At 40.0% G+C, this 25,724-nt stretch overlaps 1 protein-coding gene across 5 annotated transcripts in view; it reads left to right on the top strand.

Annotated features, from left to right (window-relative positions):
* Window positions 1-5,462: 5,462 nt before the first annotated feature.
* The window catches only part of LOC116052522 (ecto-NOX disulfide-thiol exchanger 2-like), a 189,264-nt gene continuing 169,002 nt past the window's right edge, over window positions 5,463-25,724 (top strand). For 3 of the 5 annotated variants that reach the window (XM_036001396.1, XM_031303287.2, XM_031303286.2), the window contains exons 1-2: window positions 5,498-5,707; window positions 8,003-8,065. In XM_036001396.1, the coding sequence (XP_035857289.1) occupies window positions 5,686-5,707; window positions 8,003-8,065 (85 nt within the window). In that variant the 5' untranslated portion in view covers window positions 5,498-5,685. Of the gene's footprint in view, window positions 5,708-8,002; window positions 8,066-25,724 lie in introns of all 5 variants that reach the window. The other 2 variants (XM_036001397.1, XM_031303288.2) reach the window with 1 other exon arrangement.

The following is a 25,724-nucleotide window of genomic DNA, read 5'->3' as shown; positions in this document are numbered from 1 at the left end:
CCCTCATGTGATTGGAAAGATTATTAAAGTAGATAATGCTACACTATTTACTTTGCAAGGTGCTATATATGGCATCACACATTTCTTACTAAATACAGAAGCATAGAACGTACAACGTTTTCTGCTCAGAAAAGGATGTGAAAAGGATGTGAAGACCCTGCGAAGGGAGTGGAACCCAACTGTGATTTAAAGCTTGCGCTGTGTGTGAAAGCACAATAAGTGGCTTTATTTGATCTGCACAACATTCAGAGAGGATATCTACAAATCCAAGATCTTCAACTTTAATATATATTTCCATTTTCAAAATCAGGTTAGCTTTCATAATGAATTCGTTGTGACAATGGTGAGAGCACACCGAGAGTGTTTGATAAAGAGAGTTGTATATCAACGGGTTGCTTCTGTGTAACAGTAAGTTTCCTTTTAATAATGAGTGTTTCCTATCTTAATTAAATTTAAAATCAGAATAAGGTTTATTAACAAGTAGGTTTTCACTTCCAAGGAATTTGTGTTTGGTGCATACTATTGACATATGAAGGGGAATAAAAATAAAGGCATTTAGATGCAGGAATGACCTGCTAATCCGTTAATTGTGCCTTTATGTTGGAATGAGCAGGGTCAAAGTCATGCCTCTTTGACTGAAGAAATGGCTACTGTGACGTTTTCTGTGATGGTAAAGATTTTTTCTCATTTCTAAAAGAAGTGAAAATGTTCTGACAGGAATTACTTTGATTTATTACACCACCACTTTCAAGCTACCCAGTTCAGTTTGCCATGGAGGACTGTGGTGTTCTTAATGCACAGAGCAATCTATAAAAGCTACTGAAGGTCCTGCATCTGTTAGGTATTATGTCAAATTAGCATTTGATTAAATGAATTTTCTGACTAAGCAAACCATGGAGAGCAAACCATAGTCTGAAAATTGAAGCGATGCAAACATCATCCCCCAGGGACATGCAAATAGAATAAGAAAGCACATACTGGCTTTTATTCATTTCTATTGGGTGACAAAGGTAATTGAATTCACTCTGGAAACCATTAAGATTATTTATGACTGCCGTCTTCAGAGGAAACATGATGGTAAAAGAGAGCCCCATTTGGCTGTACATTTCTGCACGACCACTAAAGGCCAACGCAGCCAACGCATGAAGCACATCTTGCGCACACAGCAGATGATTTTAAATCTCTTTTTCTTCTTGTTTAGTATAAAAATAGATTGTCTTCAGAGCACCATACAGAAAAGACGACTGTGATCTGCTTAGCGCATGCATTCAACCACAGTGTGAGTCAAGGCAGCCAAATCCCAACTGGCCTTGCTCAGTGACATCAGCATCAAATTATCAATACCGCTGTTTAAATTTGGCACTTTGAACACTTTTACAGCACGCTGCTTAATTGATATCTCACCTACATTAAAGCACAGAGACAATGCTGCCAGTGGTGGAAAATAGTATGTATATTTACTCAATCATCCATTATCTAGTAATCACAATTCATGTTGAGTGGGGGGACACAGTCCAAGTGTGGGGTATGTATGTGTGGGGGGAGGGGGGACTTTGATCACCTCCTTGCGCTCCTCTTTAATTGGTTGAGTGGTATAGAGTGAGGAACAAATGAGTGCTTGTACTGTTGTATTGTACAATGTACTCTAATGTATTATAAAACACTCACAGGTGCCATTCTTTTCTACATTACTTCTAATTCCTTTTTTGGTAAAGACCCTAACGACTTGGTTTCATGTTTTTAATATTTCTCAAAAAACTAAATATTCATGACTAAATAAGCAACAAAGGTAAAGTTCAGAAGAAAACATTCTTACTGATAATGCGACACTGAAAAACGCAGCTATTGCGCTTTACCCGTTAGAAGCTGATTTAGGAATGCAATTACCTTTGTGTAAACCTTAAAGTGCTCATATTATGCTTTTTCCCTTTCCTTTATTGTGTTATTTATCTTTTTTGTGCATGTTATAGGTTTACAAAGTGAAAAAGCCCAAAGTCCACCCCAAAGGGACTTACCATCTTCCAGAGAAAACACTGTTCTGGGGAGCTTATTCCCCGGAGTCCTTTTTTTTCGCCCAGCATGTTTCCTTGGATTAAGGTGGCACCAAAATCATGGTTGCAGCTATCGCCATGGTCCTGCGGCACGCTCTGCTATGCCCTGTTACACCCTGCTACGCTCTGCAGTGCTCTGCAGTGCCCTGCAGTGCCCTGCTATGTCCTGCTACACCCTGCTATGCTCTGCTGTGCCCTGTTACGTCCTGTAACGCCCTGCAGTGCCTTGCTATGCCATGAATTACTACAACTACTATTTCTAGTCATAGTTCCTTTATCTTTATTGTGACTATTATTGACACTATTCATCACACCCCCAACCGGCACCTTCAGACACCGCCTACCAAGAGCCTGGGTCTGTCCGAGGTTTCTTCCTAAAAGGGAGTTCTTCCTCGCCACTGTTGCACTAAATGCTTGCTCTTGGGGGAATTACTAGAATTGTTGGGTCCTTGTATATTATAGAGTGTGGTCTAGACCTACTAGATCTGTAAAGTGTCTTGAAATAACTCTTGTTATGATTTGATGCTATAAAAATTGAATTGTTCACAAACTGCTCCAAACAGCTCTATTGTGCTCCAGTGCTAGCCAGTCGGCTAATTTTCAACTGTAGTCCTAGTTACCTAGCATGCATGTTTTTATGGTGGGAGGAAACCGGAGCACCCGGAGGAAACACGGGGAGAACATGCAAACTCCACACAGACAGGCCCTGCCCGGACCGGGGATCGAACTCTGCCCAGACCAGTGATTGAACTCTGCAGTGCCAACTTGCTGTGAGGCAGAAGTGCTAACAACTGAGCCACCATGCATGACCTCATACTCTGCAACTGACCAGCTAGCAGTGCTTACCTAGGTACTGCGCATGTGCAACTCCCAACAAAGATGGTACAGAGGTGAGATATTTCACTCTGTAGCTAAAACAGAGAGCTCAACACACAGGGTGAAAAGAGGAGCTGCAGCAATGTGTAGTACAACAAAAATATGGTGTTTTTTGAAAATTAAACCATATAAAAATATTCTAGGACAACCTCTAAATACAATTATGAACCTGAAAATGAGTATAATTTGAGCACTTTAATAAAGGCCCTTACCTCATATGCGTACAGTTATCTCCTACAAATTTCAACTGCTCTTCATTAACTCTTTGAAGCCCGAAAGATTCTGAGCCAACAAGGTCTACTAGGTGATTTAAACATTAAATTTACAAACATGAAAAGGTCAACAAGTTCTAATACAGCTTAGAAAAATACCAGTTAAGCCCTGTTCTTATTTTATTTTACCCTTTATGCACTGTGTATGGCACACAAAAAGGCTACGGTAAAGCATAGACTTTTAATGTATTCATACATCAGGTCTTTTTTTTTTTTTTACTTTAATGCATTTTATATGCAGTGTTGCTCTGACATATAATCAGACTGGCTCTAAAAATATAATTTCCATATCCAGAAAATGGATGTGCAGATAGAGAAATCAACATTAGTGCTCCGTAAACAGCGTATGCCTCATTTGTTTTTGCAATTATGTCAAAGTTGTTTCAAAATCAATGCTGAGAACACTTTGCTGGGCATGATGGATGCCCTGTGTGCCTAATTCTTTTCCACTTTAGGATATGTCTGGCATTCTTTTTATCTCTGACCTTTTTTGTAGTTCCAGGGTGAAGGGACAGCATTTCAAAATCATTTTTCAAGGAGACATTTGTGTCAACTGGTAAATGCAGAATATCACCTTGGAACAAAACACCATTTCAGACCGGGTAAAGAGAAAACTGCAGGTCATATGTTGCCCAAGCATTCATCTAACTTTTTACTTTGAAAGGCTTTCACATTATGTCACCCAACCTGCAGGGTTTGTAAATGGTGTGTAATTTGGCAAGGCACATATCAACCAACACAACCCCTTCACTGCCTTCAGAAATATAACAATCACCCCGCCAAAACAACTTTGATCTGAGAATACTTGTCAGACTAAATTGCTGTTCCTTTCCTGCTGCTATTTTGGTGATGGAAGAATCCACAAAAGCTTCTCCCATTACAAAACTGATGGTGCATAATGGCCGTCTCAGTGATATTAGGCAAAAGAGCCAGCCAGACGTTGGTGGTGGAGCACAGAGACAGTTTGGGTCCAGGAGGAGCACTTTCACCAGCCAGAATCTGACTTCAATGGAGGCTGTAACCACCTTTGCAGTGCACATGTTAATTATGTGAAATAAAAATCCTCAGTGTAGGAATGTGTAAACTTTAAATTCAGATACCAAAATACCAAGTAGACACAAGGTAACATAATGCAACACATATTCAACTATTGCAAATACAGTTTTCATGGCCCCCATTCTGCATGCTTCACAAACCTAGATGCCTACATCTCCTCCAATCTTGGTCTGAACTAGGTTAATGAGTGCTAATGAGGACAGAGACAAACAACCCAGTTATCCACTGCTGTAGCATATACCATAGTGTATTCAGACTATGTCTTGCAAATTATCACACCCTTAGAAAACACAATAAATATTATTTTCTTCAGAAAAATAGTAACTGATGTATTTTCTCTATATTTAAGTCAGATATTTAGGGACTGTGATTTTTTTTTCCAGTTTTATTGTTTGAGGGCATTAAGTATGGTCTCTTCTTAAGTAGTAGTTAGTAGTTAATGTGAAATTCTTCCACTTACTAGCTTTTTCAGGAGATTTCTACCACATGACAACTGGGCATACGCCATCCACTGAGGAATACTGTGAGGTGTGTCTGAAAGCTCCAGAAAAAACCTTGTGAGTGGACCTTGAGTCAAACAACTTTTACTCATTACCAATTTTTGAGGAACATTTCAAATTTTGAATTATTAGTTTGTTTATTAGGGCTACTGTGATCTTTTGGGTCTGGTGTTCACAGACAGACTGCTGTTATCCGTTTTCCGGTGTTCATTCAGTCTCTCACTCACTCACTCACACACACACACACACACACACACACACACACACACACACCCACACACACACACACACACACACACACACACACACACACACACACACACACACACACACACACACACACAATTTTAGTCATTGTATTCATTAAAACCTATCAAGTGTGAAGAACTGCACTCTGCAATTCACTTCACTCCATGGTACATTGCACCCATGGGAATATTTACACCTACTACAATCTGCAACACAGGAAATGATGTGCACCTGCCTTCAATTTAAAAGTACAGTCTCATTAAAGATGAAGAAAAGTAAGTAAGCATTCAAGTCAGGTTAATATAGCGGAACTCCCTGAAGAAACAATGCTTGTTGTAGTTATTAACAAACCCCTATTGTCATTTGACGCTTCAAAATCAGATAAGCGTGTTGCAGTCCGAAAACGCAGTGGGATTTGTTTTGAAAGTAACAACCGGAAACTATTTTATAGCGTTTACCAACTTGACAGTAGGGTAGCATAGAGCATGCTGTGACTGCTGGGGCAGGTGACAACCACTCATCGTTGGCTGGCAGACGTACGGTACAGTACAAGAGCAGCGTCTCTTCTACCGCAGCGCAACGTAACAGCCGAGAAAAGTCCGCGACTTCAAGGATTTATTTCAGACTGAAAGACTATCTTCGGTGGGACTTTTTAATCTTAAAAATCAGCGACAGAGGACAATGTTTCTCCTGCAGTACACCGGTAGGCTGGTCTAACTAACCTCACAGCATCACACGTTAACGTTACACAGAAAGATACACTGTATTTATTTTTAAAGTGTCGATATCCGGTAAATACTGACTTTATAGAGACTTCGTCGCTTTATATGGCATTTGTCCTCTGTTCCCGGGGAAGGAACCCAACAGTTTATTTTGTTATAACGTGACGGTTGTATTTTAGCTAGCATTGTAATAACATTTCTGTTTCATAAATAATTTATTGTTGTAAAGTTGGACAGTATCCGTTGTTGCACTGTTGTTCTCAATAATCTCTTAATTCAGCGCAATTAAAATCATCCCTATTGACTATAAGATTAGCCTACAATACTGACATTTCTACAGTAATTTACCATGTGTCAATCTTGAGTAGCCAAACACCACCTTACCCTGACTTAATTCGTGATATTTAAAATGCGATTTTTCTCTGGTAAAGGCTATGTTTAAACTTTCTCCATGAACCCTCTAAAACTTTATGACAGGATTAGTTTACTAATGAAATCCATCCTGCTCATTTGACTTTATAATGTCGCTTCCCTTATCCCTTTTCACATCCTGTGAGCGACCGGGGAACATGGGGAAGTGTGAACTGTTGAAAAACCATTTGATTTGGCTTGGATATGGATAAATAAGTTAACTTTATCAGACTCTCCAGCCACAAATCTGATAGGCGTGCATGGCTGAGTGATACCCAGCTTTCCCTTTTTTTGGGACACTCCAATTTCTTGAAAACAAGTATCCTTCAAGATAATTCTTTCACTAGGTAGGCTAGCAATGGACACTGAAAAACAATTCTTTCTGAGGAGGAATACTGTTGGCCTCCAGAGCACACTGAGCTCAGCATTTAGATGCCTGCTGGATTAAAGTCATTTAGGGTTTAAGTGGAGTGCCACTGACTTTGTATTTTCCCTGTATTTATTTTCTAATTTCTTTGTAATCCTTTAACTGTAGTCAAATTAAAGAGTTTACCACGGTCACTGAGCAATTGGAGAATCATACAATCCAAACACCTCCCACAAACAGGCTTACAGTACTCTGCTTTAGTCAAACACTTTGCTCACCGTTTAAGCTGCCTCCAGTTTATTTAGCTATGATTCATTAAGTACTTACTCCATGTCTCTTACAGCCAGTCTAATGATGGATAAGTGCTCATAATTTTATGATTATTTCCCCCAGTAACTAGCCAGCGTAAGTGTTGAGAATAGTATACAAGCAAACATTTTCTGAGGGAGAAGCTCTGTACACACAGCTGTGCAGTTAAGTCAGTCATACTGCTGACCTGTTGTATGCTATGCTGTATTTTTACAAGATTATATTTTTAGGGCTTTTATTGCCTTCATTAGAGCAGCTGAAGAATGACAGGACAGAGGGGAGTGAGAGGGGATTACAGGGTTTGGATTTGATCTCAGGCCACTGCCAAGGACTGAGCCTACATGGGGCTCTACCAGGTGAGCTAGAGGTCGCCGCTTTGATACTGTATTTAGCAGATAAATGTTTCATTATGATTAGGATGATAAGTTCTACCCAGCCTGCGGAAACAATATAGTGTCTTCTGTGGCTCTGGGGGAGCTTTGTCAAATCAGGGATAGCTCACTTTTGGCTTGGACTGGAGGCGACATGTTTTTATCAGAAAGCCTGTGTTACTAACTGGGGGAATGGAGTATGAAAGACACTGTCCTTTACCAGGCAGGTAGCGTGTTATGAAAATATGCTACCGATTGCATTATGGGAAATGTATGATCCAGTATCGGTACTAACGACTAAAAGTCGGGATATATTGGCCTATGCTGCTTTGATTTTGATCTTTTTATGTGTCTTTTGTAAGTCATCCAACTTTAGAGGTGCACTACTACATTGGTGGAGTAGCTGTTTAATTGTGTAGTCTATAAAGTGTCAGAAAATGGTGGAAAAGGCCCAGCCCAAGTTCCAAGAGCCCATGGTGACATCCTGTGTTTTCTGACAAACTGTCCAGAACCCAAAGATGTTCACTATAATATCAAACAAAGAAAAGAAGGAAGTGTTCAAGTGTGAAAAGAAGTCATTTATTTGGGCATATTTTTTTTAATTTTTTTTTTATTGTTGCCTATTCATTTTCTGTAGATTGGCTACAAGATTAATTGACTAATCATTTTAGCTCCATTCAGATTTAAAAATAAATGCTGAATACATCAAAGCAAAGTTGTGTTTAACTTCAACCCTGTCATCAGTTCACATCAGGGAAAAGCAGTTCAAGTCATTTCTAAAACCGTTGTCTTATGTTAATGTTTCCTGACTCCTCTAGCGATGGAACAAAGTCTTCCCCACTCTCCAGAATGTGATGGGCGACATCCTGGCATCCATCACTGTAAGTGGAGGCTGAGTGGCCTCAGGAGCGACCATGGTTGAGTTAAGGTCTATCATTCCCTGTGACAGCCATTTACCTCCACCCTGCACCGATCCTCTCTCTGATCAATGAGCAGGACATTGTTGAATTGCCTTTAGAAGGGAGGGGTTTACAGAAATACAGAGAGATAGAGAGAGCGAGAGATTGAAAGAGAGAGAGAGACAAACTACTGGATCTGCTTTGTTTTGCTTTTGCAGTGGCCCCAGGATAATGGTGCTAGTATAGCTAAATTTAAGTACAACTGAAGCAGAGTGAGATATTGTAGTGTGGAGAGATATGTCAGCTTTAAGTAAATCTCACTTTTAAATGAGTAAAACGTAAGCTCAGTTTTGCTAACAATTCAGCAGTAAGTGTACATCTAGTAAAAAATGGCTATGGGGAAAAGAGGCAGCATAATGAAATGTGAAAATATGAGTCAGAGATAAAAGGAAGCTCCCCTTCTGTGAGTACCGCTGGCAATATCACTTTTTGAGAATGGAGGATTCAGGAGGGTACGCTGCTGAAAGGCAGAGATGCTCAGCTCTAGTAAACTGGTTATGGATCATTCAGCAGCACCTTAAAGGCCCAGGAAGACAACGAGTCTCCTGGCTGTTTAACTCCTCAGCTTGGTTTCCTTAGCTTCAAGTTGCTCTTTGTCTTTCTGTGGGCCAGTCTATGAGGAGTTTTTTTGTGCATACCCTATCCCTGCCGTGGTGGCACCCACACAGCATCACCGTCAGCCTTCGGACGAAGCCGCGGGGAGCGTTTTGACTCGGCAACAGAGGTCTCCGGTCGGGCAGTGGTCCAGAGTAGGTTGGCCATGAAAGGCGGCGTCTGCAGCCCCCCGCAATCCCATATTCGTCTTCGCAAGAGGGATAAAAAGGCGCACAGGAAACAAATCCCAGACATGTCGATTCGCACGGGACTAATATTATCACAGAACCTCAGTGTTTGGCGAAATATGGTAGGTCGTTTGCAGGGGAATTTTAACTTGACAAATTACGGACATGGCCAATTTGCACGCGATTAAGATCACAGACAAACACTGTGATTATTACAAATGACTAGAGGTCACCAGGTAATAAATCCCATGTGAATAGGGCTTTGGTCAACCTGAAATGTTGACTGGTGTATGGTCACCATAAGGTTATTGCTTTTCTCTTACTTTCTATGCTCTCTCAGTGGGTTTCACCCTCAAGGCGGAGGGTAATTATTTAAAGCAGTATCTGAGGAATACTGTATCTCCGAACTAAAAAGAGTTATGAAAAAAGCAGGGCCTTCATCAAATTTGCTTCTCGAGAATACATTTTCATAATGCATTTTATATATGTGAAGCCAGCATTGATACATGCAGTTTGAACCCCTTTTGCATCCAAAGACATACTTCTCTTTTGAGCAGGCAACCTGGCAAGGAGCTTATGAGAATCCCTAAACAGCTTCTTATCCAAGAGACAAGACAATGATAGAAACCTTATTTCTGTGACATTGCACTCATTTAAATGTGCCTTCCTGCAAAAACAGGTGAAAGAAAACATGTTTACTTTGGTTGAGGCAGTAAAGCATGTTCATGGCTTGTTTGGCACTAAATTAGTTTTTAATTCTCACTCTGCCCCACTTGTATTTGCGCACCTCATGCACGTCTGATGTACTGTTGTTACACCCACAAAAGCAATTGTTTGGAAAATTGTGGGTTTTTTTTTCAACTTGTAGGGTGGTGTAATGTCCTTGTTACAGTGAGAGAGACACTTTTACATCATAATTTGGTGCATAATGTTGCTTTTCCACAAGTACTACCACTGCAGTGGATAGCTGTGCTATTGAGCGCTGTCATTGTGCATTCACACTGCTGGCAACATTGTTGATGGGTTGCTCTTTCCTGGCTGACTGTGGGCGGTGTGAGAGGCTTTGATTGCATCTATGTTGTGTTCTCATGTAGCTTCAAAGTTTTCAACAAGTACTGTAAATCATGTAGTTGTCCCTGTTTTCGCTTTACCCCGCATGGTACATTGTGGTAGGGTACCATATAATCGTGCTAATTAGTTTGGAAATTAACTGACATGCTCAATTATTAATGAAGGCAAGTTGGCAACCGTTCTCTAGACATTGTATTGTAGTCATTGCCACCTGTATTCTTGCAGTCTAGAAATAACGGGCTAGCAGAAAGCTGTAGGAAAGGGCTGTAATCAACTTCATAAAAAAAGTCACCACAGAAGAAAGCACAGACATCTGCTGATTGCAGATACACGTTTAAAAGGTAGCTGTGGACACGATTTCTGGGCTAACACGCTGATTTTGACCAGGTTTCTGAGTTCTGCCTAATCATGTGAAGGCAATGTAACTGCCACCATCACAAAGTCTCAAAATGTAACTAATTATAATGAATGAATGGAGCTTTTCTACTTTGTACTAGTTGAGCTTGTGGAAGCCTTTTTTTTTAGCCTGTCTAAAGCCTTTTTAAGGATGCTATGAAAAAGAATAACGTCTATACTTCACCAGTTGTCACGCTTTCCCAGTGGAAATTAGATGCAAATATGGAGACACTAAAGTAAATAGAGGCAATATATTATGCTGCAGCAATTGCTGTTGTGAAGTGTGATTTGACAGTCCTTTGGAGCATCAATAAATGGTATAATAGTTTTTATTTGGACAAACTGGGAATTCTTCCACTCCCCAGAAATTTAAAACGTCGTCTTTTATTGACTGGCAAGTTATTTATCAAACGACTGAATAAGTAAGAATAAATAATGAAAGCAATAATGAAAAGTGAAATATTCAGATGAATAGCTCTGAGGGGCCGTACAATACAACAACAGTTGTTGCTATCCCAGTGTATTATAATTAGAGAAATTGCTGCATGGGTAGAATTGTAAATGTTTAAATCCATTCCCACTGTGGATCTTAATGCTGTTTTAATACTTCTCTGTACTTCCAAATGACATTCAACAGTCCTAATAAATGTTATCCTTTGTAAAACATGTTCATTTTGAATTGTTGCTGTACCGGACTGCATCAAATTAAAAGGTGTATGCAGTATTTTACTTCTTTTACATACTGTATACGGCAAAGCAAATATATTATAAAGTCCTTATAATATAATGCAGTTCAGTGTGGACCTTTTTCACAGCAGACATTTTGACTTGTCATAGTAGGAAAAGCACAGCTGAAATTGATAACCTTAACGATGACTCAATTCCATCAAGTGTCCCAGTAAGCTATTTCAGTGAGTCAGCATGCACAATACCAGGGCCTCTCCTAAGTGGAATGCAGCCACATGTCAACATGTCTGCTGTGAAAAAGGTCTATAAAACTATAAAAGTACCATAAAAATAAATCAGCACCTTTGTGACACATTTTGCTCAGTGTATTTTCTCAATTTTCAGCTCTTCTCAATCTATAATCAAAAAGCCAGTATAGAAAACCTGAGGAAATTACAAAGCTTGAAAGAGAAATTGCAAATCTTCATCTGTTTGCTTGATGTTTTTGACAGTATGGGTATGTAAGTTTCCTTGTAGCTTTTATACCTCTAAATCACTGTCCACCTCTTTCCTCCAAATTATTTAAAATTGAGATGTCATCTTACTATAAAAAAATAGCTATATCTGTGAAAAATGGCACCAGAAATGTTGCCATTGTACAGGTTGTAAAGTCAATATAGAAAATTGAATAGAAAATAGAAAAAAATGGCAACATGGCAAATGTTAACCATTCCTAGTAACCACCATTGCAGCTTCTGTTTGAACTCAAAATGATGTTGGTGGGAATTTGCTCACTACTGATTGGTTAAGGCAAAACAAAATAGCATCCGCTTCCCAAACAGAAATTGCCTAAAATGAACATATCAGTCTGAATAATGAAGTCACATGGCACTTCAGTCTGGGGCCCCCTTTTCACCAAATTTGCAACATGCAAGCTGTGATTTGCAACATGAGAACATTTTCTTCTCTCTCATCAAAACAAACACCATACTTGCAACACAGTCATTAGCATGTGAGCGCCTTGAGAGTGTGAGAGGGATTCAAATGTATCTGCAACTTGTGAGAAACAAACATTTGTGAAACATGACGATGCACCATTTGCTATCTGCGTGCAACTTAGTCCTTGCAAATTGCTTTTGTGAAACCAGCCCCTGATCAGGCAAAAAGTCTTGCTTAATTTGTCAGTGAATGAATGTTTTGGTGGCTTTATTTTCCTCTGATGTCTGTGTTTGAATATCCTTTTGTGTCTGTCAGATTGTTCTTGTTGGCTGGCTTTTTCTTCCAGTTGAGACATTCAACACAGGTGGGATATATTACCAGTACCAGACTCCGTTCATTTGAAGAGCAGTGTGAAGGACTGTGTGGTTGAACATTGTGAGTGTCAGCAGAATCAGCACAAACTTGGCAGCCTCGGGATGTTTTTGGATCAGCTCTGGGGTTCCACCACCTGATTGATGGAGCTGTTTGTTCCTAATCACTTCAGAGATAAAGTACCATGCAATGAACATAGAAATTGGAACTGAGGACTCTGCAGCAGCAGGTGCAGGAGCCACACCAGAGTCTGGGCAATAACTTCCCATTGTCTCATTGCTTCCCCACTCATGCTGTTTTCTCCCTGTGGCTTGCTTTTATTAGGTAAAGGCTGTTGTTTTAGCCTGCCACTATTGTTCAGATTTCTGTGTTTGCCTGAAACTGCATTTGGGATGTTATGATTGTTCAGCTTTGGGATTCTGGTCTGATTGTTCAGCTTTGTGATCTTTTGGAGTTTCCCAAAGCTAAACAATCAGTAATATAGGGTGACTTATCTAATTCAACAAATAAGTCCATTTTAGTGAAGCTGGTATCAGTTCAGTTGCAGAGTTTGTGTGTGTTAAATCACTATGTGGAAGGAAAACCGATCTAAACAAGCTTTTAATTTCAACTATCTATATCAGAAGCAGGATCGGCGATATACCCCAGTATTCTTTTCTCTCTCCATCCCCGTCTACTTGCACATGCCTGAAGAAAAACACAACAACAGACAAAGCGTAGCTTACTGGCTGGTAGCATGCAGCTAAAGAACAGGGTAACGCTAGCTTACCCGAAGCCTGCAGCTGCACTTTTCCAGACACCATGCCCACTGCTGGAGTCAGAGATGACGGAGAAACAATAGCAAATCCTCCTGCTACCCTGAAGTCATCGCAGTGGCAACATTTTGCCTTCCCTGTGAGTGAGATTTGTAAACAAACAACGAAGGTAAAGCATGTGGGCTGGGACTCCATGTAGGGTTGGGTACCTTTAGCATCTGAACCATTTTATTTTCTGCATTTTCATAACAATCAAGTATCAAAAACTGAGGACACGCTGTTGCATGCTGTCCTCCTCTCCTACTTCAATGCCTAACAAATCTATCTCTTTCTCTCCCTTTCACTGGTTGAAGCCTGAAAATATTGTAAACAAATTAACAACATAATTAATTACACTGGTCAGACTGTTCAGCTCTGTTTCAGACTGATACCTCCGGTTCAGGCTGGTCCTCATCCTCAACACATGCCTTTTTCAGTCGCGGAAAATACTTTTCAATACTCATCTGTATTGAAGCAGCAAACATTTTGTCAGCAGTTTGTTTTCCAATACAGCCATTACAGTATACCAGTCCCTCCAGGATTTCCTGGAGGGACGCAATTTTGACCAATCACCGCAACTTTCCCCCAAATTTGACCAATAACCTGAAGTTTCCCGCGACTTCAACCAATCACAGCAGTCCCACGTACACTCTGAGAGCCAGTGACCAAGCGGGAGTGAGTTGATGATTTCCTTGTTTGTGATATGAAGATGAGACGTGTGTCACTCAAACATCTCACATTTACCAACAAAATGTACAGCGAAAGACCGTGCAAAACATTCCAGAGCGTCCTGCCAACCGGTATACATTTTTAACATCAATGTAGACTGTAACGATTTAAAAGTCAATGCCGTTTCAATCCTGGCTGTTGGCTCTCTGCAGTGGGCGAGGGCTGCTGCTCTGTTCCCCCCGCGACTGACGCTTGCACACACAAACACACACACACGGTGGATGCAGGAAAAAAAGGAGATGAGACGACACGATTACCTAAATTGAGGACAGTTGCACTCCTTATTGTAAGTGCAATGATAAGTTAAAGTCAATACTTTATCAAACCGTATGAATGTGTGGCCCAGGCCAGGTTAGGAAATGAACTAACAATGTAAAGATCAACAAGCCACTGACACAAATTTGATTTATTCAATAAATTATTATTTTTTGTCTTAAATCCTCTTAAGTCATTTTCATATTATACCAACATTTGCAGCATCCTGAGCCTTTTTGGTAAGGTTACTAGGAAATCTCAGCCCAGAGTAGTTTTATTCTCCCCAAAACAAGTTTCCTTTTTATTTTTAAAGAGCTATACAAAAAAAAATCGCAACTTTCACTGTCTCCCGCAACTTCATTGCAACAAACATACAAAAGACATTGCAACTTTTATCGCAATTTTTTACAAAAGCTCCCGCGAAATCAGGCATTTTGGGCCGCAACAATCTATTAAAAAGGCAGCGAAATCCTGGAGGGACTGGTACACAAACAAGCATATGGCAAGTTCAAGGTCTTGGAAGATCTGCAGGACTGTGTGTGTGTGTGTGTGTGTGTGTGTGTGTGTGTGTGTGTGTGTGTGTGTGTGTGTGTGTGTGTGTGTGAGTGTGTCGAAGCGCCGCTCTCTGGCAACATGCAGAGAGGACAGATAAGCTTACGCGCTCTCAGGTACTGAAATTTGGCACCGTTTGATTTTACGTGAACCAATACTCGGTAATACCGACGTGATTCGGTCGGTACCGGTAAAAGTACAGGGTTCGGTACCCAACCCTAACTCCATGGTGCCTTCAGGTACACGTCATTAAACTAATGGTGCATTCAAACATGGTGCATCCCTGTTGAAAAAAAAGGTTTAAATCGAAAATGTAATCAAATTGTGACCTTAAAATTGAGAGTTAAATTGAATCGTGGATTTGAAGAATCGTGACACCCTTAGGTCCGTGTACTTTTTCGTTCATTCGATTTTCATTTCATAAACAGGTATTAAAAAACAAAAAACAAATGGTTATTTGATTTTCGTTTTAAAATACAAAATTTGAAAAAAGGCTTGTTTTTTCATATTCAGAGACCGGATGTTGTCATTTCCACGGCAACAGCGCCAGTGTAGCCTACCATTGGTGGTGCTTTCAGCCCAGGCCTAAATTACTTTGGAAACCCTAATGCATATGTTTATATGTATTGCCTCATTTATGTATTTCATGAAATGAAAATTGAATGACCAAAACATACACTACCATATTTGCTTTAACTCAGGCTGCAGGGGACATTCTAAAACGCTTAACATGAAAAAAAAACTATCACCATATTTCTCATGGCCATATCTTGTCATGAACACTAGCCTGTCAAAAAAACGAAACCGGAATTCAACGATTATAGAAGTTCTCTCACGTTAATGTTTTCTTCTTCATTGGCGCCTATGGCGAGGAAGAAGGTTAACGTGGTTTAATGTACCTAAATAATGATCAATGATTACCAAATTTCTATCTCATATTGCTCCTCATAACCACTGACAACTGTCAAAAAATCTAACCCAAAGTCCAATTATTATGGACGTTATCTGACTGATAACTGACTGATATCTGATTGATCATTGTTTAGGTAGATTAAACCATGTTAAGCTTTTTCACGTTAAGCGTTTTAGAATGTCCCGGCTGCAGTTGAGGGAAACTGTAGCCTAACTTCCTAAGCGACCGATCATCCATTTTTTGCCCCCCTTTACATAAATATACATAAATATGGCTATGAAATACATAAATGAGGCAATACATATGAACATACGCATTAGTCATTATAGTTCAATAGCCTAAATACATATGTTTTACTTTTATTTATTTCAGGGGACTTTTATTTATTCCGTCTATTTAGATGCACGTTATATTCAAAGGAAGTTTTGTTGTCTCACAGAATTCGACTAAAAGCAACTAGCAAGCCTGCCTGACATCAGTGCATCATAGCATATCACTATCTGCAAACAAAAGAAAATATGACTAAAACACGAGCGCGGCAGATTCCCAGCTCAGCTAGAGCGGGTAACGCCAGCTCTGCAGACGGACCAGAGTCAGTCAGCACCGGGCAGCGAACCGCGGGGTCCGAGGTCACAGGGCTGGAGGCTAGCTGCTAGCTAGCTGCAGCAGCTAATATTAGAATATTAGACCCAGCACCGGAGGTCTGATCTAAGGCATGGATACCCGACCCGAGCCTGACGGGTCCCGACGGTACCCGACGGGCCGGGCCGGGTTCGGACAGATATTTAGAAATGATGGTCGGGTTCGGGCCGGGCTCGGTCACATCAGCGTGATAAGGCATTTGTTGTAAAATGGTGCTGCAGCTCCTTTAAGAGAGCTCAGTGTGTGTGTAAAGTGGGCAGAAGAGAGATAGAGAAAAGAAGAAGCAGACGTGTAGATGCGACCGGAGCAGAGTTGGTGGAATAAGTTTATGTTTTGTACACAGTGTGTGCGGTGTCCGAGATAAACCCCAGACTGAAAACCAAGTTCATTCATCTGCTCACCAGAAACGGGATTTTAACCCCGACGTTATATAACGTATATATAATATAAGCTTATTAACGTGCGCTTGTTCCCCGTGTGCGCTGATGCGCTCATCTGTTGACATTTCCGAATGCCTTCCAGTTGCTTAATAAAAGCGGGCTTGCCACACAAACAAACGTACATGTGTCATTAGTATGAGAAAAAAAACAAGATTTTAACTGTGTCGTGCTCGAGTCGGGCTCGGACATAAATATCATAATGCCTGACGGGCTCGGGCCGGGTTCGGTCATGGCTCTGTCGGGCTCGGGCCGGGTTCGGACGGAAAAATTCGGCCCGATCCAGGCTCTAGTCTGATCCCCATGATCTGATCCCGAACCCCCGGTGACTCTCTGCCAGATCAGCAAGCAACAGAAAGTTTGCTGGGATTGGTAATGGTGGCGTAACGGTAACGTTACAGTCGTGAACTGAAATTGTATTTCCTCAGCTGGTTCGACTCTCTTGGGGCGAAGTTGTCTGCTGCGGGTAGAGACAGAGAGTCAGAGGAAGGCAGGGAGAGAGGGTAATAAATAAATGTGACATTATGAAATAAAAGTCCCCCCAAGCATTATCAAGAGTATGTTTCCAGAGTAATTTTAGCCTGGGCTGAAAGCAACACTGGTAGTCTACACTGGCGCTGTTGCCTTCGAAATGACAACATCCGGTCTCTGAATATGAAAATAACAGGCTTTTTTCATTTCTATTTTCGAGTGATTTTATTTTTCTTATATGAAATAGAAAATGAAAATCACAGCATATTTTTAATTTCTCCCATCCCCTTTTGACCATGAAAAGGAAAAAAAATGCCTTGTATTTCAATTTCAAATTTTTTATTTTAAAACAAAAATCAAATAAGCATTAGTTTTTTGTTTTTTAATACTGTTTATGAAATGAAAATCGAATGAACGAAAAAGTACACGGACCCCCTTAGTATGCAAACAATCCCTTTTGAGTTTGAAGTGCTCTGATTCAAAATAGTGAGAGAAGACAGAATAGAAAAGGCAAATTTATGACAAGATCACATTGGAATTTGGTTAAAAAAAAAAAAAAAAAAAAAAGGGGGGGGGAAAGGTGGAAATAGAGATATGAGAAGATGGAGTAGATGGAAGAAGCTGGATGCTGATTTAGACTGTTCAACAGGGAGCAGCTCTGTGATTACACCTCAGGAGATTTTTCATTTCTGTTCTCACATATCATCTTGAGAAAGAAGCCCTCACTTTGCTACATCAATATCAGGCTTCACCTCAGCCTGTCAGTATAGGCCTCTGTGTGGCTGTTGAGAAAAATGTGAAAACCTGAACTACAATGCAGGACATTTATCCCCACCATCTCTGCCCTTTTAAGTAAAGGAGGTGCGGGAAAAACTGTTGTGGTCAGTGGAGCAGCAAGACTGCAAAAAATATTACTGTGACTATCGCCATCACTGCACAGTGGCCTCTTTCAAGGCACAAAGTGATGCTGAGATTTTGCTGTGATTCTGGCATTTTTCTCTTTCGGGCAATGCCAGGATAAACAATTGGAAATAACACAACACAGGCTATGATGGATTACTTTAAGGATGAAGCACACAATGTCAGATTGTGCCTGTGTCTACTGCTGCTGCTGTGCAGTGGGTGGAGACCAGGGACCACATGGGCTACTTTAAACTGGAAATAAAAAAAAATGTGAAATTTACTTCACACTATTGTTGAGTAAAGCCTAACAGATACAGGACCTTTAAGGTTGATACATCATTGATATTTGAGAGTTTATAAACTCTAATAACACTATTTTGGACAATATATATATTTTTTTTACATGAACGCATACATCAACAAACAAACATTTTTGACAAAGATCCCTTTCAGTACTCTTTGATGGAGTACCCTTGTAATGACAACACTATACTGTAAGGTACCTCAAACATATCTTTTGCCTGTTTGTACTGCAATTTTTAACATATATTGCCAGTACCAATATATGGGTGTTGAGCTAATATCGAGATGATTTATTGATCGTGCTCTATTGTTATATATTATTGTTATAACTTTTTCCAACCCAAAAGACACTTTAGTGTGTTAAAGACAGTTTGTTGGCTTCCCATCCTCTCAGCACCTTGGCTGGAACAGAGGTTGGAGTTGGTGTGAATTGAACAGATTGACATTTACTTGCTGCTGATGTCTCTCTAAAGTGTTTCTAAAGTGACACATACAATCGTAATTCCCCACTAGCTATATGTAATAGTACAGCCACACAAGTGCCACTGTATTACATTTTTATACTCCGTTTTAGTGTGATATTGCCTCAGTGAAGTGCTTGAACAAAAAGTAACAGGATATCCTTTACATGTAGTTATTATACTTCCCTGTTAGTGTGCTTGATGTGTGCCAAAGTGTATTTTTTGGCACAACCACTAGGGGTAACCAAAGTCAGAAATTTACAAATCCAACACTCGGTGCGCAATATCATATCGTGATAATGGCAATATTCCAACTCGTTGATGTAATTGCCATGTTCATTTGGTAAATGTTTAGATGTGCACTTTGTTGTACTTTTTTTTTTTTTTTTATAAATATTTTATACAAAATCTGAATCTCACTTTGAGCTACTGTTGTTTACAAACCAGAGAACTGAGAGATGCTTTTTTAGTTTTTGCTGAATATTTGAAGGGCAAACTGTTAATATTTATGCGGACATAAAACTATACCACTTATTTTGTTGTAATTGTATGTTCTTGGAATTAATTATTAAATATTGTTTAGTATTTTGTCATCAAGAATATCATTATCACAGATATACCTTGAACTATCGTGATATTATTATATTTTCCAACCCTTGTCCTACGCATAAGGGCTCTCATCTTCTGTATTCATTATAGATTTTAATAATAGATACAATAATGATAGATTTTTGTATTGTATTACTTTTATATATTATCCAAAGTGACAGTTATGTCAAACTAGTGAATATTTCTTGCAGAATGTAATAGTTCCATATTAGCCAGAATATTTCCAATACCCATAATTCATGAAAAACACATTATTGGCCAGTAAGTTACTAAGAATCACTCTACTCCTCTCTCATACTGTTTAATGCATTTACCGACAATGTTGTTTAAATAACATGCCTTATCCTGAAGACATTGATATGTTAAACATTTTCCCTGGAGAGACAATGGTGGAACACGGAGGCTGTGGTTCAATGGTTTGGCCCAGGAAAAAGCAGCTTCCACTGAGATTGCTTGTCTGAAAAGCAACCATGTCTCCAACATAATAGACATAGGATGCCTCTAGGGGCGGCTTGAGAATGAACAGGGACATGAACACTTGCATGATTCAAAAATAGCTTGAACATTGAAAAACAAACCATAATGCCAAGAGGATACAGACATTTGAACCTAACATATTAGCAATAGTCTGGCTAAAGCCCTCTGGGTGCTGGGTGCTTCTTGACCTTTGGGGCAGTCTGACATTGAATTGTCTTGCATTGCCAGACAGGCATCTCCACGGCACTGTGTTAGCACTGGAGTAAGGTCTGGCTACACCCAATCTACAATTTATGATATAAGAAAAAAACTCTAGCTTGTTTGCATTTCTTTAAACCAGTCACAATTGTCTTCGGTGACGCTAAGCTTTGGACGTAGCGACAGCATCGCTGCAAAATAGTCTTCGGAAGGAACCTGTTTTGGTGGAACGCTTGCGTGTAGGGAGGCAAGCTCTGAAATGGCTAATTCCCCGGAAAATACAATACAATAAACGAAAACAATAACGTGAGCTATTTAAATAAGCTGGATACATCAAATGGTCAAATGTAATTTGCTCTTACCAGTGTATATATGTATACACTGGTAAGAATGTTATTCTCTGATTATTCTTATACGATGGAGAACTGGCCAGCAGCATTTTTTCGTCCGTTTCTTTATCTTGCCCTGCGTAATAAGCTTTATTCATAACTGGTGGGCAAACATGCTAGCACGTCCCTGATAGATCTATGCCAGTTACAGTCATTCACCAAAAGAACCAAGCAGGCCTGCCTTGTTGCACGATCAAATTTTTTTTTAAAACCTTCCCTTTTCAGCGTGTGGCTTGGTATCTTGAAGGTTGTTGTTGTTTCCTGTAGTGGAGGGATTTTAAGAGCGGTAACACACGGATAGCAGAATGGAAGGGCAAAGCCTGATGGCTCCGCGCCGGATGTCAGGCTTTATCCTGACAATGTACGTCCATTGCCAGACTAGGTATTGAATGAATAACATCCCTATACGTTTCACTGAATGAGAGTGGATTTTTATGTTCCTCCTGGAAGTCAAATCATAATGGATTGTTTGTGGAATCTACTCCAGATTGAATTATTTTAAAATTACTAAAATATGATGGAACCTCATGGCGGCTTGGTAATTTTCCATTCACCTAAGGGGTCTTTTCGGGGAATCATATATTGGAATTCGTGCCCTGTTTGCTGTAAACATTCTCACTCTGACAGACCCCCACTATGCACACCCTTTCATAAACACAGTAAATGTCTATCTCATATATCATACAGAGCGGCAATGAAGGATTCACTGTGTGAACTCAAGAGAAGCCCTGTACCTGAGTGTTTACCGCACAGAGCTTGGCCAGAGTCAGACTTCTGCTGTTTTGATAACTTTGTGGATTTTTGTGCATTTCAGCACATCTCACTGACCAAAAGTTGTTCAGTTGCTTTTTTTTTTAAAGTCTTCTTGTGAAATGGATTGTGGTCAGCATTTACAAGGAAGTGATACATCACTGGTGTAACATTTCAAGAGGAAAACAGCTTTCATTTGAGTTGTTGAGTTGTTTCTCCTGTCCATATTACTATTTTCGCTTTGTATTATTTCTTACACACTCTAATTTGCTTGCTCTCTTGGTTAATCATCACAAAATGAGGAGTTGTTTTTCAGTTGTTTTCTTCTGTGGCAGTGCTTAGTTGTACTAGTAGTATTTGCTCGGTCCTATATCTCTGTTTATGATCATTCTTTCTCTTAGATTTTGTTTTATCGAGGAGATCACATAGTACACATAAAAACTACAATTTCAAAGAGTGGTTTGGTACACGTGTAGCAGTCTATTACACTCAAGTCTGTAATACTCAGAGTTTCCACCAGGAAATTGGTGAGCGGAGGTGGTAAGTGGTGACAGCCACTGATGATACAACATCCTTAAAACTAACTTCTACTCCATGCAGACTCGGTTGGATAAAACACCCCAGTTGTAAAACTTCAGCTTTGTGTCTGACCTGCAGTGCAGTAGTGAGTTTTTTTCCTCACATATCAGCACCTTGTGACTTTTTGAAACTTGTTAAAAATCTTAAGATTTATTTTTTTTCCAGATTTTTACAATTTTTGTCCACGGACAGTTGTGTCATACCTCCTTCACGGATTACCTTCCTGTAGTATACGTATATAGTAGACTTGCTAGCAATGCTACAGAAAAGTTGCCTACTGACAGTTGACATGGAAAAATAGTCTTTAATTCAGTTGCTCTTTAATGTTTTATGTAAACTGTTTTGAATTGCCTTGAAATGTGCTACAAATAAAGTTGCCTTGCCTTGCCCTACAACCTCAGCCTGGCAGCCTGTGACCAGGGCATAGTGAACACTGTTGTGACTGCCTGTCTCAAAAGTATAAAGTTAACTGCACTGCGGTCTCACTATTATATTATATTGCAGCAACCGCTGTCTGCATGAAGTCTTAAAAACGGTAACCACAATTTCTAATGCTTTACCGGCATTGCAGTGACTCAATTTGACTTCAACAAGCTGCCGAGACGTTGTTGTTCGCTCAGTCTGCACCGCACCTCTGCGTGTGTGTCAGAGTTGAGACCTACTTTCTGTGAAACATGCAGAGAGGACAGAGAAGCTCACGCCTACACGCTCTCAGGTACCGAAATTTGGCACCGCTTGATTTAACGTGAATTGTTCCTCGGTTGCACCAACAACTTTTCACCTTGACGAGAAATATCTTTATGTTTTTAATATTGCGCCTCTATTTATTACCATATCAAATTAAAAAACCATGCCTTTACAATATTCAGCATTTTTGTTAAGGACAGATTACACATTCACATTATGAGATGCCCCATTGGTCAACTGAGCAGTAGTGCCCTCTACTGGCATAAGAAAATTAAGAGTAGCCCTCTTTTCCTCGTAGAGTCATCTTACAATTACGTTTTCCTTTTTTGTGTCTGCAACTGCAAACTAAAGTGAGTAGTCAGTTTTGGCTACATTTCTTTTGATTTTGTAATTTTTTAAAAAAGATTTCGAAAAAACATTATCATCGAGATTGTTTCACTGCCCAGCCCTACTTCCCAGTAACTCCAAAAGTGTTCCACTGTGACACTGTGATAATAACGATTATAACATTAAGATGGAAGCAACAACATCAGCTCCTATGGTTCCTGTCAGGGCTCATTTATTCACCTCTCATGCCTATGTGAGTCCTTGTAGCCTTCTCGCCATGTGAATCCTCATTTACATTCACATCCCTCCTCTGCATGTGGCTGTGCATCCAAACACCTTCCTGGTGGGGTTTGCTGTCTGGGTTTCACTGCACCCTTCATTGATTTGGCCTCGTCTGTGAGCTGAGGAGACCTCCACCTGGGTCAACCCAAACTGAATCCCTCTTTAGGCCGCAGGCTGCAGGTCTCAAACAGTTCAGATGCCCCCTCTGATTATTTTCTGAGCCTGAGGAAATATAAATAAAATGAAATTACTCTCGTACTGTGTGTGGAGAAACTGTCAATGTCTTCCTCTGTGCACTTGGCCTTTTGGCAAGTCCTTCGCAAGCTCAGCAGGAAATAAGATGGAGAAAACAACATCAAAGTCTTGCCATCATTTGGCACTGTTACAAATAAGTCAAACTATGATACAAATGCAGCACACTGTTTCTATATTGGACCAGGATTTAATTGGATGAATTATGCCAAACTGAAATAGAGCTAAACATAATCTATTCAACGTTTTCCAGAGGCAGAAGGAAAGATTATGAACAATGACACACACACAGTAGGACTCAGTGTCCTTTCCCTCCTTTTGTCCTACACTCGTTTTTTTTTCTCCTTTTTATTTCACCACATTGAGAATTTTACATCAAACTGACCTGACAATGGCCTCCTGCAGGTTACAGATGCCCATGGGATCTGAGTCATCATAGCTGCATAGCCTGCATTTCATTTAACCAGTGAGTCCCTTCGATGGATGTGCTATCCTTATGTCTTTTAGTGTGACAATGTTAAGTGACGGGAATACTAGAATATAGTTTGCTCCTCAATTTTTACTGTATCTTTAAAAGTCTCTCCAAGCAGACCTTGGAGTCCTTGCTCCCTATGGAGCATCACAGTTTCAGTGGACAGCTTCCACCGTGCTGCAGCTCCGGTGGAGATTATCTCCCTGTCAGCAGCCTGTCTCTTTCCCAGATGTCAACTGATGCCAACTGTTGTGTACCTTCAGTTTGCACTCCCACAGTGCTGTCAGCAAACGCTCATCTCACCATTTTCATAGCCACTGATTTTAGCATACTATCACATGCCAAACTCCACTGCATATATTTCTGCACCTCAGTGTTCGGGCCATGAATGCAGGAAGGTGTGAATGTGTTTAATGACCTTTTAATGTAAGTCCCATCTGTTGCAATTTAATATGAATACATTTCATTGTTCATTTAGAAATAAATAAATAATTAAAGAGAACAGTCCATAGATGAGAAGATGGGAGCCACCACACTTTTGTCAGCCATGCCAGTGGCTCTGTGAGGCTGAACTTAGGCACAGTAGTGCTTGGGGCTAAATGTCGACATTCTAACATACTCACAATGGCATGAAGAAGAAGAAGGCATGATGTTTACCATGTTCACCATATTAGTTTAGCATGTTAGCATGCTAACAATTGGTAGTTAGTATGACACTCAAAAGTACAGCGAATATATGGCTGATGAGAATGTTGTTAGTTCTGCCGGTATGTAGTCACAAACCAAAGTATTGACTTTATGATGGTGCCACATGGAAAGTCAGAGGATCTCCAGAGTGATTCCAGTTCATCTTAAGGGGGACATGAATGTGTGTACCAAATTTCATGGCAACCCATCCAATACTTGTCGAGACATTTCACTTAAAACCACAAATGTCAGCTTCACGGTGGCGCAAGAGGAAAAGACAGGGGCTCTCCGACGTCAGTAGGCTTCATCCTCTGGGGTCCATGGATGTCTGTACAAATTTTGTGTCAATCCATCGAGTAGCTGTTGAGATATTTCACAGGAAAACTTTAACTTGCTGGTGGCGCTACAGTAAAAGTCAGGATCACCAAAGTCAGTGGGGTTCATTCTCAGTGCACATTGAATGTCAAAATGTCATAGCTATGCATAAGATGAGATGAGATAAGATAAGCCTTTATTGTCTCCTATAGGAAAAATTTGTCTTGGGCATCCGATTGTTGCTGAGATATTTCCGTCCGGATAAAAGTGGACTGACTGACAGACTGGGATTGCTATCTCTCAAGACATACAGCTAGAGCTGGGGGTAAACGATTATTTATTAAACGATTAATCGGGCGATTATTTTATCGATTAGTCGACTAATTGGACGATTAATATAACGATTATTTTTCTGTTGCTCGATTAATAAAAACCATAATGCATCTCAAATAAATACCAAAAAATTCTTAATAATATATTTTATTAAACAATTTTGCACAGCAAAAAATCTTCTGCTTTACACAAAATAAAATAATTATTTTACTGTTATACAAAATGAAAGGCCAGCCTGTTTACTCTTTTACAGTACCAACATAACTCTCTTGTTCAAAAAAATCAAGTTGTAGTGCAAAAAAGAAAAACACTGTGCAGTGCACAGTACAGACATTCCTTGGATTGTTTAACACAACATAACAGTCCCAACATAAAACCTGATGCATAATCAAACTGACTCTCTTAACTGCTATTCTGTTGGTTTACATGCTAATGCAGCTGTGCACTTTGGTGGTGCTAGGCTAACCAACGCATCTTAGCTCTCTGTGCAGTTTGTTCGTGCTAGGTTAGTAGCTAACGTTCACGTTAGCTAACGTTA

Source organism: Sander lucioperca, chromosome 1 (assembly GCF_008315115.2).
Source record: "Sander lucioperca isolate FBNREF2018 chromosome 1, SLUC_FBN_1.2, whole genome shotgun sequence".
Taxonomy (NCBI): Eukaryota; Metazoa; Chordata; class Actinopteri; order Perciformes; family Percidae; genus Sander; species Sander lucioperca.
Note: the sequence above shows the minus strand (reverse complement) of the source record. Positions and strands in the feature narration are given on the sequence as shown.